General features: G+C 32.7%; 1 protein-coding gene across 1 annotated transcript; it reads right to left on the minus strand.

Annotated features, from left to right (window-relative positions):
* Positions 1–1,010: 1,010 nt before the first annotated feature.
* On the minus strand, positions 1,011–13,812 carry LOC110031633 (GDSL esterase/lipase LIP-4; the record flags this gene model as incomplete). Its single annotated transcript, XM_020734944.1, is given in 5 exon segments — positions 1,011–1,431; positions 1,522–1,792; positions 12,201–12,361; positions 12,985–13,170; positions 13,773–13,812. Coding segments are annotated over 5 exon segments (891 nt in total), but the record flags the coding sequence as incomplete, so codon positions are not given.
* Between the last annotated feature and the right edge of the window lie 2,956 nt (positions 13,813–16,768).

Here is a 16,768-nt window from a genome sequence, read left to right on the forward strand (position 1 = left end):
AAACAAAGAAGTTTCTTTGATTATGTGGCATTTTGTGGGCATTTGAGTGTTATAATACTATCAAATTTGAGTTATCTTGAACTTGTTGGATTCATCTCGTCAAGTTGCTTGATTCAACTATAAGCTTCGTTTGATCTTCCAGTTAAGAGCCAAAAGCATCTAAAAATGGTTTGACAACTTGATCTAGGCACAATTTGACTCAGGTCGGACAATTTTTGGTGTCAATGGGCCCATCTCGTCCCACTGGTCAATTTGACTATAAATTTGTTGAAATGAGAGTTCTAGATGATTTTTAATTGAAGTTTAAATGTTCTTTGCTCAAAAAATTATCTTAGGAATCATGCCACGCCTCATGTTCCATGTTGGACGATGAAAATTTATTGAATGTCGTATCAATTATGGTTATCATATAGCATGTAAACTTTACTCTTTTTTAATATTAAGTATATGACTGGTGAATTTTTAAGATAAACATAAATCCTGAAATTCAAGAGAGATACCCATCTAATTCTCTGGGTAAAAATATCCATATATTTTGAAAGCAATTCCATAGGAAAATTCCAATTAAAATCATTGCCTGGTCAATTGTGCCATTTTTTTTTTCCAACTGTTGAAAGAATCTTCAATCTCAATTAAGGTTGATATTGATCTTGTGAGACACCAAAAATGAAATGCCTCAATGCAGCTAGATTGACACCTTTTTATGTCTTATTGATTCTTCCATCTAAAATTTAATTTGATTGATTTTTTCAGCTAACATCAATCTTATTTTTAGTGGGCTACAGAGACAACTACATGCATGTCACACAATTCTTATGTATTTACATACCTAAAATCTCAACATATTCATATTTACATGCATACCAATCAAATCTTTATCAACACATAAAAAAATACCACCTTCACTATATTTGTAAAAGTAAAATACACATTTTCATGCATAAGATCATGACAGCACCAGATAGTTTATAAATACATATGAATTTTGTGATAAGTAAGTAAATTTCCCTTTATTTATTTATTCAAAATAACACTAATTACACTACATAATTGAATATAAGCAAATTAAAACAACAAGCATAGTTATTCTCAATTATCAAACAAATCTCATTTCCCTTATTCCCCCAAACAACAAAACAGGACCTTCAGTTTCTCACAGAAAAGCATCAGCTTCTTCTCTGAATATCATTTCATTTGCCTAAGAGCTACAGAAATAATCAAAATTAAGCTTTGGATCAGAGTATTCTGTCGACAATATCTTGGAAGCCACAACTGCATTAGCTGCCTCTGAGTAATGAACTCCATCCCAGCTTATGTACTTCAATTTTTCACTGCATACTTGACACAGAGAATTCCCACAGGTTATATTAGCGTTGTAGTTGTATGGTGGCCCTCCATACCCACAGCAAACCAGCAAAGGGCTCTCAAATCCTAAACAAAATAGAGCAATCTTCAAATTAAAACAGAAGAAAGTTAGCCAAGATTAATCTTAGTTGATGCCATGGTGAATGAGAAGCTCACCATATTCAGTGGAATTAGCTATTAGGTCATACTTGATTGAATAAATATCAGTGTAAACTATGGTGGCGTTCTTGTATTGGGATCGGAGTTCGACGCAGAGATGGCTCAGCTGAGAATTGAATTCCATGGCTGCATTGTTTAGTGGTGAAAGGCATCCGTAAGGGTCGAGAAAGCTGTCGTTTTTTCGAGGGAGGGATAGTTTTTGAGGTAAGCAGCCCAACGGTCCTGTGTTATGTATCCAAAAGTTTCTGCTGCCAGTATCGTGCAGCATCTGTATTCAGAAGTAAAAAAAATAAACGGTAAATTCGTTACATTTTTACACTGAGAACATTTCATTTGATTGTAGTCTTACAATTTACATACATAACACATATTTCTCATGTATTTACATGTCTAAAACCAAAAGTTTGATATGTACACTTATCTATAAAATATGATTATAAATAGATTCATTAGGATCTCTGGCTACTTAAATTTATCTTTTACTCTCAAGGGGATGTACGTATGTTATATCATCTCTGGTGTCTTTTCTTCTGTTGACGCATCTTCGATCAACCTTAGCCTTTTGGTCCATACTCCTGGTTGTCTGGTCAGTCTGTTTAGCCATGGATGAGTGCTCTAGAAGAGCTGCTTTGAAAAAATTATTCTGGGAGAATAATCTTATAAGAGCTGTTTTTTTGGATGAATGCAGTTGAACAAATGCAACTAGATGAAAGACAGTTTGATGAATGGCAGTTGAACGAATGACAGTTGGATGAATGCAGCTAGAAGAATGAAGGATAGATGAATGGAGATGGAGGAATACAGCTTCCTGGTCCAGGAGATTTTCGCCATGCATATTTAGTTATCCAATTCTCTTATCTCTTTGAAAGGTAATTGCGAAAATAATAAGATAATGATAAACATTAAATTATGTATTACTTGTCTCTATAAGACAAGTGAATGTTTCTCTGGTCTAAGGAAAAAATTCAGTAGATATGTTTTTTTTCTTTTTAAATACGAGTCAAAACTGTTGAAGTAAAGAGGAGTGGTATATTTCTCTATGTGTTGACTATTAGTTAATATGGGGACCCTTAGTTCTACTTCAAGAAATCATCATAAGGGCAGTTTAGCTACACCTACATGATTCTGTCATGGGGGCACTTTGGCTCACCTTCAGGGAATAATTTTACAGATTGCTCATTCATCTTTACTATGGTTGGCTCGATGATTGTTTAGGATGAGCCCCCGAAGTGTTATAGTGAACATAGTTTTTCTATAAGGAGTTTATCTTTTTGTGTAACTAGATTGTCTGTTTTCTTACAATATAACTCAGTTATAAAGGAATTCAGGCAATTTGGTTAAATTCGGTTTATCCTTTGCTTAGAGGTTGTTGCTCTTCTATAGAAAGCAGTCGTCATAATTCTTCAACTTCAACAAGGATGAAATATCGTGAACTTCAATTCATAGATTAACTAACTTTGCCTTTTTTTTGGTCTAGAAAGATTTTTTTTCAAGATTATCCCTACCATTCAGCTATTGAGCCAAGACCTAAAAGCTTAGGTGATTTTCCATTTACTCAGAGAAAACTTGCTTTTGAGGGTCAAGTTTCCCAAGTGTTATTGGCAAACTCATTCTATAGTAATATATATACAAATTGATGGAATTAATAGAAAATATAAACGTGGTAAAATAAAATAAAGAAAGGAGAGTTTTGAGAAAATTTTCCTTTGTTATTCATATTGTTATAGGCTCTTTTGTTGCTTGCCTCCATTCTTTGCATAACTCTTCTCTCCTGGGCAATTTATTTCTTTGAAGATGTTTTGAGAGAACTCTCTTGAGAGAGCCATTCTAAAAGACTCTCCTGGGATAGTTGTGATGGAAGAGATGCACTGGGAGAGTTCTCCTAGGAGAGTTATTTTGAGAGAACTCTCTTGAGAGAACAATATTCCTAGATGAATCGAAGAATAGACTAATGGAGAAGTGGATGAATAGACGAATGGATGAATGGACGCATGGGCAATGGAGTGGACAAATGAATGAGTTTAGCTGCTCTTTTAAACATGTTCTTGAATGAATTCTATTTTGCTAGTTACTTCTATATGACTTGATTTTACTTTTTCAGTGAATCCTCTTTTTTGTGGCATGATCCACACTCAACGCGTCATTTCAATGTGTTGAATTCAGTTTTGTCCACGGATTTACATCTTAAGGGTAGAACTATAAAAAGAGAGAAGAGTGTGAGCTGTAGAGAAGAGAGAAAATGGGAGAGAGTAAAAAATATTGTATTAATTCCTTTGATGGCTATTTAATAGATGGAAAAGCCCTCCTTACATTAACTTTTCATCGTATATAGGGGTATTTGCTCTATAAAATATGTATAGTCTATGATTATAAATAGATTCTTTCGGCTCTCTGACTACTTGAATATGTACTTTACTGCTCGGGCACATATATCAAAGTTATCTCTGGTGTCTTTTCTTCCATCAACGATATCTTCGTCCGCCCTTAGCCTTATGCTCTATAATCTTGATTGTCGCATCAATTATCTAGTCGATCTATTTGGCCGTGGATGAGTGCTCTGGAACAACTGTTCTAGGAAAGTTGCTCTAAGAGAACAAATTTGGAAAGCGCTATTTTTGGACAATTTGACGAATTTAGTTGGTCGAATGTAGTTAGACACATGATAATTGGATGAATGACGACTGGACAAATGGAATTTAAGTGAATACAATTAGATGAATGACTGCTAAACGACTGACAGTTGGGCAAATGACAGTTGAAAGAATGACAACCAAATAAATGTGGTTGATCGAATGACAGTTGAAAAAATGCAACTTCTTGGTTTAGAGGATTTTGTTATATAATAAAAAGTATGTTGTATGTATGGAAAATCCCCATTATTTTATTTATATTTTAAATCAAAATAAAACATTTTTTGTGTGATAATTGTTTCTAAAAAACACCAAAAATACCAAAAAGTTATTTTGAGTATTTTTAAGAATAAATTGACTTGTTTTTAAAATAAAAAATAAAAAAAATGTCAAAAATACTACACCTACATGTATATAAAAGGAGAAGCAAAAAAATAAATAAATAAATAAATGAGAAGACCCTAAATTGTATTCAGTGTCTTAGGGCTTGTTTAAGATCAATTTTCTTTTTAATTTTTGTTTATTTAGTGTTTTAAACATATTTTTATTTTTTATTTCTAAAACAAAATAATTTATTTTTGGAAAAGACTCAAAATAAGTTTTTAAGTGTTTTAAGTATTTTTAAAAATAAGAGCATTTTAATCAAAATATATTCTATTTTAAATAAAAATATAAACAAAACAAAATAAAAATAATAAATAGAAAAGAAAAGGCAAAAAGCAAAAACCAAAAAAATAAAATTGATACTAAATAAATCCTTAGTTTTTAAATTTGACAATGCCTAGTCTAATAACAGAGGTTATGAAGATACTCTACCATGATTCATGAGTAGGATTTGTTAAGAGCTTGACACTTCTACGACCACTGTAGCTGTCAATTTCTTTCACTGGTATTCAAAAGTAATTGAATCTTATTATTAAAAACGAGTTCATGCAATTGTTTAGTTTAGACGACAAAAAACTTAGTTTTTATTCTTAAAACCTTTTTCTAATATTGAGAATTAACTTTCAATCTTTAGAGACAATAAGTCGTCTTAAGTTTTGTTCTTATACTTATAATAATAAAATAATAATATTAAATTAATGGGATAATGACTTAAAATGATACTTTTAATTCTAATAATGATAAAAAAATGACAATTACTGTGAAATTGGATAAAAATGAAACTCACAGTAGTCCAAGAATTCCATATAAATAAATGAACAAAGTTCTCGAGAAGTAATTTTAAGCAAAGCAGGCATAATCACTGCAATTATTAATCGTGTTTAATTCCTTCCTTATTCTTCCTTGAATAGGCCGATTTTCTTTCGCTGTGGATCCCGCCTGCCGGTTTCGCGAATTTCCTATTCGGCTCTCCCGCTCTCCCGCTTCTCCCGCCTTCGTCTGCCCCCGCTCTCCCGCTCTCCCGCTCTCCCGCTTCTCCCGCCTTCGTCTGGGTTCACGAATTTGGAGCCCGCTCTGTCGATTCGCGATAAAGGAGAAGAGAGGACTAGCGATTGCATTAGAGGAAACGATAGCAAGAACTTCAAGTGAAAAGAAAAGCAAGATTCGGCTCAGGAGAAGAGAGGACTAGCGATTGTATTAGAGTTCGCTTCGGTGTGTTGCTCACGGGAAGATCAATGGAGCTACTCTAAAATTCTCTGCAACTCCGACTGAACCATGTAAATCTGTGCATGTGTTTCTCTATTTTGCATTTTCTCGTTCCAATTTTTCATTTTATTGCTAACGATGACTGTAGATGAAGCGATGATATCAGGAATTCGGAAATTTGATGGCACGAATTTTGGATACTGGAGAATGTAGATATACCACTATCTCTATTGGCATCTTTCTTTACTGGAAAAGAGACCAAAAAAGATGGAAGAGGTTGAATGAAATTTGTTAGATCGAGAAGTTCTGGGAGTTATTTGATTAATTCTGTCGAGATCCGTTCCGCACAATGTCGTCAAGAAAAGTATGACTGCAAATTTCATGGCAGTTTTGTCATGTATGTAGGAAAAGTCATTAGCGAATAACAAAGTGTATTTGATGAAAAAATCATTCAATTTGAAGATGTTGGAAGATACAACTGTTGCAAAACATCTGAATGATTTTAATAACATCATAAATTAATTATCGTCCGTGAAAATTGAATTTGATGATGAGATATGTGCATTGATATTGTTAGTTTCATTGTCAAATAGCTGGAAAGCATTGATAATGATCATTAGCAATTCTGTAGGTAAATCTAAGTTGAAATATGATGATATTCATGATTTGATTTTGGTTGAGGAGGAGTGCATAAAAGATTCCGGCGAGACATCGAGTTTGAGTTTATCATTGAATGTTGACTTCAAAAATAGATCACATGACAAAAATCCAAATAGAAAAAGATCAAAATCAAAACACAATAAGTCAGGGTTTGGTCAGCTAGCAACCTGATGGAATTGTGGAAAAGCTGGACATATAAAGAAAAACTGCAAAAGCCTTAAGACAGAGCGTTAGTGCTAATGTTGTAACTGAATAAGTGTGGTTGCATTATTGCTGGCAATTCAAAGTTCTATTAACGAGTGGATACTGGATTAAAGGGTTCCCTTCCATACATATTCCCACCGAGAGTTGATACAAAATTATGTTACAGCTGAATTTTTTATGACATGATTTACACTCAAAACACCTTTTCAAAGTGTTGAATTCAATTTGTCAATGGATTCACATGTTAAGGGTAGAATTAGAAAAAGAGAAGAGTATGAGTTGTCGAGTAGAGAGAAAGTGGGAGAGTAAAAAAGTATAATATTAATTTCTCTAATGTCTATCTATGTAATAGGAGGAAAACCCCTCACATTAACTTTCATCTTATTTAGGATTATTTGCTCTATAAAATATGTATAATTTGTGATTATAAATAGATTCCTTGGGATCTCTAGCAACTCGAATATGTACTTTATTGCTTCGGGCATATATATCAAAGTTATCTCTGATGTCTTTTCTTCCTTCAACACTATCTTTGACCGCCTTTAGCCTTATGCTTTGTAATGTTGGTTGCCGCATCAATTATCTAGTCGGTCTGTTTGGCCATGGATGAATGTTCTAAAACAACTGTTCTAGGAAATTTTCTGAGCGAACAAATTTGGAGAGCTCTTTCTTTGGACAATTTGACGAATGTAGCTGGATGAATGTAGCTGGACATATGACAACTAGAAGAATGGAGTTTAGGTGAATGCAATTAAACGAATGATAGATAAACGACTGGTTGTTGGGCAAATGGCAACTGAATGAATGACAACTAAATGAATACAATTGGTCGAATGACAGTTGAATGAATACAATTTCTTGGTTCAAGGGTTTTTTTGGTCACACAATAAGAAATATGTAGTATGTATTGAAAAGTCTATTTATTTTACTTATATTTTGAATTAAACTAAAACAATTTTAGGGAGGTAATTATTTTTAAAAGCCATCAAAAAATACCAAAAGGATATTTTGAGTATTTTTTAAGAATAAATTGATTTGTTTTTTAAAATAAAAAATAAAAAAATATGCAAAAAATAACATACCTACATGTATATAAAAGTAGAAACAAAAAGAAATATGAGAAGACCTCAATTGTATTCACTGTCTTAGGGTTGGTTTATAATCAATTTTATTTTTAATTTTTGTTTATTTAGTGTGTTTTTAATATATTTTTTATTTTTTATTTCTAAAAAAATTAATTTATTTTTGAAAATACTCGAAACAATTTTTTAAGTGTTTTAAGTATTTTTTAAAATCAGAACATTTTAATCAAAATATATTTTATTTTAAATCAAAAAATAAACAGAATAAAACAATAAATAATAAATAAAAAAGGAAAGGCAAAAAACAAACAACAAAAAAAATAAAATGATCCCAAATAAATCCTTAGCTTTTAAATTTTATAATGTCTAGTCTAATAATAGAGGTTCTGAAGATACTCTAGATTGTTATGAGCTTGACATTTCTAGGGTCGTCGCAGCTGTTAATTTATTTCACTAGCTTTCAAAAGTAATTTAATCTTATTATTAAAAGCGAGTTAATGCAATTGTTTAGTTTAGACATAAAAAAACTGAGCTTTTATTTTTAAAACCTTTTTTCTAATATTGAGAAGTAACTTTTAATCTTTAGAGATAGTAAGTCTTCTTAAGTCTTGTTCTCATAATTATAATAATTAAATATGAAATTGGATAAAAATGAAATTCATAATAGTCCAAGAATAACAAATAAATATATGAACAAAGTTCTCGAGAAGTAATTTTAAGCAGACAAGACAAAAACCACAGTAGCTCATTACAGATAACTGAAGAGTCAATGAAACAAATTGAGCTTCAATGTATGCAAATCACCAAAATGCAAGGGATTGCATGTTTGAATATTCTTTCACATGTAATTTCATTACATGGTATGTCTGTCTCAGATTGTAATTATGCTCAAAGTAAATTCTAGTCTTTATCTATCTTAGCTTTGGCTTCTCTCTTTTATTTTCTAAGGCTTTGTAGTTAATTTCATCCTCCTCCTGCCCTATTGTCCAAAATCTTTAAGGCTTATTTGAGATCACTTTTATTTTCTATTTTTTTATTTTTATTTTTGCTTTTATTTTAAAAATATATTTGTTTATAATTTTTTTTGCATGCTTAAAGCATCTTTTTAAGAACACCCAAAACATCTAAAAGTTATTTTGAGTATTTTTAAAAAAAAAACTTGTTATACCATATCAAACATGTATTATCTTAACTTAAAACATAAACAAAATACACTAAAAAAAACAAAAACAAAACAAAAGGTCAAAATCAAAAGTGATCCCAAATGGCACATTAGTATTCTTCTACTCATAAGTTATACACATAATAAGTCAAATTATCTCAGCAACAATCTTAGGATTTTTTTAGTATGCTGGAGCTTTTTTTAAATACGATTGTAAAATTGTTATGGGAAAATCAACTATTTCAAAAATTATTTTGGGTATTATAAATATTTTTCTTCCATAAAAGTCAAGCAACAATTTTCTTAAAACTGCCACATTTTAGTAAATCTAGTTGTAAAAGACGATTTCCCATTACAAAAATTTTTAAAAAACAAAATGAAAAAAGACATACTAATATAGAGCTCCCCTACACTAGTTTAGTGTTTTTTTAGGGTTTTGAAAAATGATGTTATCTATTGTGTGCCAAAAAAATTGTGGCAATAGAGTGATATTTTAACTACAATGTTGTACAAAGATCTAAATATACACAGATAAAAGAAAAGTAGCAAAAGGAGACTCCAAATTTTTTTGCCTGGAAAAAACATGGAAAAAAAACTATGGGGTTTAGCCCAATCAAAATAATCCACTAGATAATTGTAAATACATAGATCCATTTCTATAATAGCCATGATTTGTTATAATAGCGACACTTGGTCAGAAAGGTTTAAGTGATGAATGTAGTAGTAATTGGTCGTAGCGGTCGTAGTTAAAAACTACAATACTGACAATTGGTGCAGAGATCGTAGTTGGAAACTATAATAACAGTAGTTGGCTACAAAATGTCGTAGTTAATTTCTATAAAGACAGTAGTTAGCTATAAAAGTTATAGTTGGTGGATGCAAAGTGTCAATTGACCACAAAGATCATAGTTGAAAATTATAACGATAGTTGGCCACAAAAGCGACGGTTGGTTGCCATAAAGGCAATAGTTGGTCATAACGGTTGTAATTGGTAGTTGTAATAGTAATAGTTGGCCACAAAGGCTATAGTTGGAAGTTGTAATAGTAGTGGTCAATAAAAAATATTATAGTTAGCTGCTACAAAGACAGTACTTAGCTATGAAAGATGTAGTTAGTGACTGCAATAGCCAATTGGCCATAAAGGTTATAGTTGACAGTTGCAACATAGTAGTTGGTCACAAATGTCATAGTTAGTTGCTACAAAGGCAATAGTTGGTTGTAAAAGTTGTAATCGATGGTTGCAATCCATAGAAGCCATGGTTGGAAGCTGTAAAGTAGTATTCTATAATAAAGTTTGTAGTTGCTTAATGCACATACAATATTTAGCCACAAAGATTATCTTTAGTTGGCTACAAAGACCGTAATTAATGTCTGTAATAGCGAAAGTTGACCATAGAGGTTGTAATTGAAAAATGTAACAGTAACAATTAGTCATATAGGCCATAGTTGATGATTGTAATATCATCAAATGAATGTAATTGAAAGCTGTAACAGTAGTTGTTGCCCACACAGATCTAGTTGGTGAATGCAATATTGTCAGTTAGTCAGATAAACTATAGTGGGTCACTGAAATAGCGTCAGTTAGTCATAAAGGTCGTAATTGATGACTACAATATCGTTAGTAGGTTGTACTTGGAAGTTGTAATATTGGTAATTGATCACATAGGTCATAGTTGGTGACTACAATATCGTGAGTTGGTCGCATATGTCATAATTGGTGACTGCAATATAGACAATTAGTCATAGAGACTGTATTTATCAGCTACAACAGCATCAGTCAGCAACATAGACCATCGTTGAAAGCTATTACAATAATAGTTGGCTACATAGATTGTAGTTGGCGGCTGAACCCTATCTCTTGAGGTTATAAATTTACACTGAAGTGTATTTGTCTTTATACAAGATAAAAGAAAAATATAAGTGTTAGGAACAATCCTTATATTCTGGCTATGGTAGTCATAAGCAGTGGCCACTGGTGGTCAATGGTCGGCAACAGAAAGTGGTGACAACTAACGGTGATTAGTGATAGTCGACTACTAGGGAGACCAAAATTTATTGACTGGTCTTCAATGCATTACAGTCGTATTTGAGATACGCCGTCATTTGAAAGCAAGGGTGGTCGGCAATCGACGGTCGGAGGTTTGCGGCTGCAAGAAGTGATGGTCGGTCGTGGTCGACAATGGTCGACAATGATCGGTGGTTACGGAGGCCGGAAGTTATCGCAGTCCATCAGTCCCAAACGGGCTCTGGAATTCATCTTCTTCTCCTTCTCCCCCTCAACTAAAGCGATTTTTTAATGATTTGAGCGTCTTAATGATCTTGGAATTGAGTAATCTTAGGCTCGTTGGATTGCTCTCGTCGAGATACTCGATTTGATTATAAATAAGTTGAATTTGGAGTTTATTTAATCATTCAATTTATGATTCAAAACCTCCAAATGTGCTAAAGACTTGATTGACCCAAATTGAACCAATTTTGGTATTAAATGGTTTGTCTTATCGAGACGGTCAGTTGTATTATAAATTTGCTAAAATCGGGGTCCAAATGACCTTAAATTTGAATTTGGATGATTATTTATAAAAAATGCATCAAGCTTTGCACTAGATGACAAAAGTTCATTGATGACACATCACTGTTAAACTTCTGTTTTGAGATGTGTAGCTCAAAACATACTGTGTTAAGTCAATTTTTCGTTAGTACTACAATGTGTTAATACTATAAGCACTAGGGAAAAACCAACTAAATTGAATTAGTATTTAGTGTTTTAACCAAAAAATAATGCCAAGGAATCCATAAAGATTCTGAACAAATGACTAGATATGTGTGCAATTCATCTAAGTTTTTATTTTTAGTTTTTTGCAGCGAAGAATAAAGGATGCTAGGATTCAAGAAATGATGTATTAACTAGACATTTTTTTTAACAAAAGAACATGAAATTTACATATATAAGACAATTCTTTTTTAATACATATCTAACACCAAAATTTTGATATTTACATATATAACACTTTAGTATAATAATCATATAAAAACATAAGCATAAAAAGATGTGTTTCACTTAAAAAAATTAGCAATAATAGATGTTAAAGATCTAAGTACTATCTACATAAGTAAATATTAAAGTTTAGACACTTTAGTATAATAATCATATCAAAACATAGGCATAAAAAGATGTGTTTAACTTTAAAAAATTAGCAATAATAGATGTTAAAGATCTAAGTACTATCTACATAAGTAAATATTAAAGTTTAGGTATTGTATATGTTAATATATAAGTATTGTGTGATATGTATGTAAATCCCTCAAGAATGTTTCAGTTATCAGCAAAAAAAAAAAAAACAAACATACCTTAATAGCATTTTTTATCTCTGCAATAATTGAGGGGATTTTTGCAATGACTAGATCATAACTAGCATTCAAACTGAAGGCAGCAGACAAGTCATTCTGTCCGATATCAATGATATAAATTGCCTTCTTAAACCCTTCCTCATTTACCAAATTTGTCGAACCTGTCAACATAATTCTACAAATTGTAGACAATCCAAATCTGCAAAAGACTTCATAATGCTTTGAAATTATTGCATTTGGTCTGATTTATAATGTTTGTGTTAGGATTGCAGATCTAGCTAATGAAGACTAAGTTGGCCTTTTACATCATTTGTCAAATTCATGTTCCAGCCAAAAACATAAATATTTAAAAATTGGGAATTTTACATACATAAAGCACAACTCTTATGTATTTTTACATCTAACACCTAAAATTTGATATTTATACTTCTAACACATTGGTGTCATAAACCCATGCATGAAAAAGTATATTTCGCTTTTAAAAAGATAACGCTTGTGATACTTTTGATGTGATATTAAATATTTGAGCAATATGCATGTAAATATGAATGTTTATGCGGTGGCTATCTATATATATAAGAATTGTGTAATATGTATGTAAATGAACTGATGTAGCTTTCTCACTAACTGCTATCTTACTTCCATTTGGCTACTATTTTTTGCTCTTTTCAGAAAAAGTTATGCTGAGAAACTTACTGTAGGGTAGATGTGTCCTATTTATTTCCTAAATACCCCCAAATATACACACATATGGGGAGTCTTTACTGTGGGTTAGTGCATTTACCTTGAGCAACGAGTTCCAGAGACCTGGATTTAAACCTGAAGAACTGAAGCACTTGGATTAATAGAGAGAAGGGCTGGTTCCTAGGTTGAGTTGCAGAACCAGCTACAGCAAAGTTTGCTCCATTTGTGAAATCTGAGCCTAAAGATTCCAGATATGGGCAAAGGTAGCTACTGTTCAAGCTTTCACCTGCAAATCATAAACCAGAAGAACACTGGATCAAGTTCTATACTAAACCTGGAAGAATTAATCTATTTGATCCTGAATTTTGTCTCTCAGAGAGTTGGCCAAATAATGTCAACTTCAGTACTTTGCCAGAGCTCCATTATCAACTCAGAAATAAATTAGGACAAAAAATTATGATTCCTCATTATTCTAACTCTGAAATAAAAGTTATTGAATTGACCTTTTATTGCTCCAAAGAGCGAAACAGTTCTTACAAGCTACAGCTCTACTGAACTAAAATAACAAAAAAAAACTGCATTTCCCAAGGTAGGATTTTTTATTCTGAACAGTTTAAAAAACAGAAAAAAAATTGTCTCTTTCTCATGCTCAAACAAAGAAAACACCAAAATTTGGACGAAGATGCATTAAAAAAGAAAAATTTTGATCCCATTCCTCCATTTTTTTTTCCCTGTAGTGGTGGGAGCACTCCAATTCGATTTTTTTTTAGATCATACTTTCTAAATAAAAAAAAATCAAACAACATTCTCAGAAAACACAAAAATGAGCTAAAAATTTAAATTTTGGGCACATAAAAATCGATTAAGAAAGAAGAAGGGAGAGCGTACAGAGGAAATCGAGAATGAGGCGGCCGTCACAGAGACGGCCGGGGGGGCGGTCGGCGGGGGGAGCGATTGAAGAAGATGCGACCTTCGGGGAGAGGAAAGATGTATCCGAGCCCAGCGGAGAGTCCTCCAGTATCAGAGTTCGAATCCCCAAAGTTGAATATTACCGGCACTTCGCCGGAGCACGCCGCCTCCGCCGCCGGAGCAAGACAAGCCGCTGCTGCTAACAGCAGCGACCACAACGCCATTAGAGATAGGCATTCTCGCCCTCTTCTCCTCCCCATTATAGCTCGACACGCCATTGGTCCAGTGCCTGCAACCGCGCTATGCTCTGCGCTTTTGTTTTCTTTCAGAGGCGCGGGGAGAACTGCCGGGGGTTATCGTTGGGTGGGGACGTTTTGCATATTCCCCCCTAGAAATTGCTGTAATTGTGAACATTGGTTATCTGATTTATGACATCTTGCCCCGTACGGTAAGTTCGTCTGACGGTTCTCTTATTTGAGGATGGTATGTATTTGGTTAAGAAAATCAAGATTTTATTTTAATTGTTTTAAAAGTAATTAGTAACACCCAATGTCAATAAATTATAAATAAAATAAATTTTAATATTTTTACTATATATATATATATATATATACTACTTCAAAGAGTTAAATGAGTGCTTGGATGAGTTTGGGAATTTCAGAATTAAAAATATGCATATGTTCAAGGAGCTTATTGTCATCTCCCAAAAGAGCTCTTAAAAAAAGAGCTTCTAGGGGTGGTAGGCAGTCCATGACTTGAATATTGTTTTTTTGAACTACGCCTAGCCGATATGAGATTTTTTGTCTGTGATGTTCATGCTCTCCTTTGACTTAAAGTTGAGTACGATCTTAGAGAATTTTTACCAACACAACTTTACTAAGATTATGTTTATAAACTATAACTAACATGAACTTAGGGATTCTTGATTAAAAAGTTCAAGGAAAGTTTTAATTTAGACAGACTAATTAGATAACATCTTCAATTGAGTTTACATGAGGATTGAAGACAAAGAAAACGGTAAGAGTCGCCCATGAATTATAACATTCGGTAGATTATCCCTGAAGACCATGCATTCCTCTCCCAAAGAGAATTCTCATGTTCTTTTCATATCTCTTCGTTTGTCTTTACTTTCATTCTCTATAGTTCCAGCATAGGATGTGCTCCCGGGCTAATCTAAGTTCAAAATTGATGATATTTGATATAATTCATAAAAATAAAATGGTATGATGATATATTTTTTTTTAATTTTATCAGATTCATTCAAAATAATTTAACACTTCGTTTACAAGTTTTCAAATTTATTCGAGAGCAATTGTATCTATGATTTTAGCATATTTCTAATGGAAGTGTTGTATTAAGCAAGATGAATAAAAAAAAAGATGAAAATTAAAGGAATATGAACATATTTTGTCATAAAATATCTGAAACTAACATGTAATGAACTATCTTAGATTTATAAGGGTTGTTCCAATGGGACTAAACTAGCAATTTTTCTAGTATACGACCTGCTAAGGGAGAACATATCTCACTCTTTACCATTCATTTAGCCAATCCTACCATCATGATATGTAGCCAAATACCAAATGATTTAGTCCAAATCAATATTCGCATCAAACAACCTGATCAATCTAAAAGTTAGTTTGGCCAATTGGATGAGTTGACTAGTCTACACATCACACTAATCAATTTGGCTACTCATCAATTGAGCGTTCATAAAAAATTGTGTAGCTATTCGTCAATTCAGTAGCCTAGTTACAACTATTCATCAATTCAGTGGCCTAACAGAGGCCAGTTGTCAATTTAGCTGCTCAATGACGACTAGTAATTCAACAAGTGCCAAAGTATGCTTATATTGTTGAAAGATGGTTCCTTGCTTAATGCTCTATCAAACTATAGAGAGCGCTACACAATTATTGTATTTTAACTTTTTATTATGTAGCTCATTGTGTAAGATAATTATTGCCACCGTAAATATATAAATAGAGGGGTCAATGTTGAGACCCTCAAGATTAAGGGTGTAAACGAGCCGAACACGAGCGACTCGTTTATATTTCAAGCTCAAAAAGTATGTTCGTGTTCGGCTCATTTGCTTAGCGAGCCGAACAAGAGCCGTTAACGAACAAAGAGCTATTTTGCCAATGCTAATCACGTAGTCATAAGATGTTAAGAATTGGGGCAAGATTTAAAACATCATTTGCAACTAATTTAATAATTTTTATTATATTTTCTTAATTAATGCTTTTAATTGATTATAACTCTTTGTAGCCTTGTAGTCAAATTTTTTTAAATACCACTCATCAAAGATATATATAAATGATTAGTAGTATTTCGAGCCAAAACGAGCCAAACACGAACGAACAAATATTTGTTCTTGTTGTTCGGCTCGTTAACTTAGCGAACAAGACGAACACAAGCCTCTTAACAAGCCGAACACGAGTTGTTCGCGAACAACAAACCGTTTTGACAACCCTACTCAAGAGGTAATTCAAAATGCTCATTCTTGTACTTGATTCCTTGAGCAATGAAATCTTCAGGACTTTTCTCAAAATCTCTCTCTCTCTCTCTCTCTCTCTCTCTCTCTCTCTCTCTCTCTCTCTCTCTCTCTCTCTCTCTCTCATTTTGGTGGTGTGAATTCAACTTACACAAATCCTGATGATAACATATGACTTTCTTTTGACGATCTCCACCGTTTGACATCTACAAATAATACATGTCCAATCTTTTCCAATCATTGATGTTTGACATCCACATGCCCAATTGCATGATCTGCCTTCTTTAAGAAAGGTGGTTGAGTCGTCTGGAATCTAGTGCCTCATCCATTACCATTCATTTATAGATTGATCATCATTCATCAGCTTATATCAAGTTGATAATACCAATGGACATCTCATCACCATCACAAAAAGATAAAAACATCTTCATCAACTTACATCTAAGTCGAGTTATGCCCATGCACTAGCATTAATTGGCATCTA

This window comes from Phalaenopsis equestris, unplaced genomic scaffold (genome assembly GCF_001263595.1).
Source record: "Phalaenopsis equestris unplaced genomic scaffold, ASM126359v1 Scaffold000840, whole genome shotgun sequence".
In the NCBI taxonomy this organism is placed as follows: domain Eukaryota; kingdom Viridiplantae; phylum Streptophyta; class Magnoliopsida; order Asparagales; family Orchidaceae; genus Phalaenopsis; species Phalaenopsis equestris.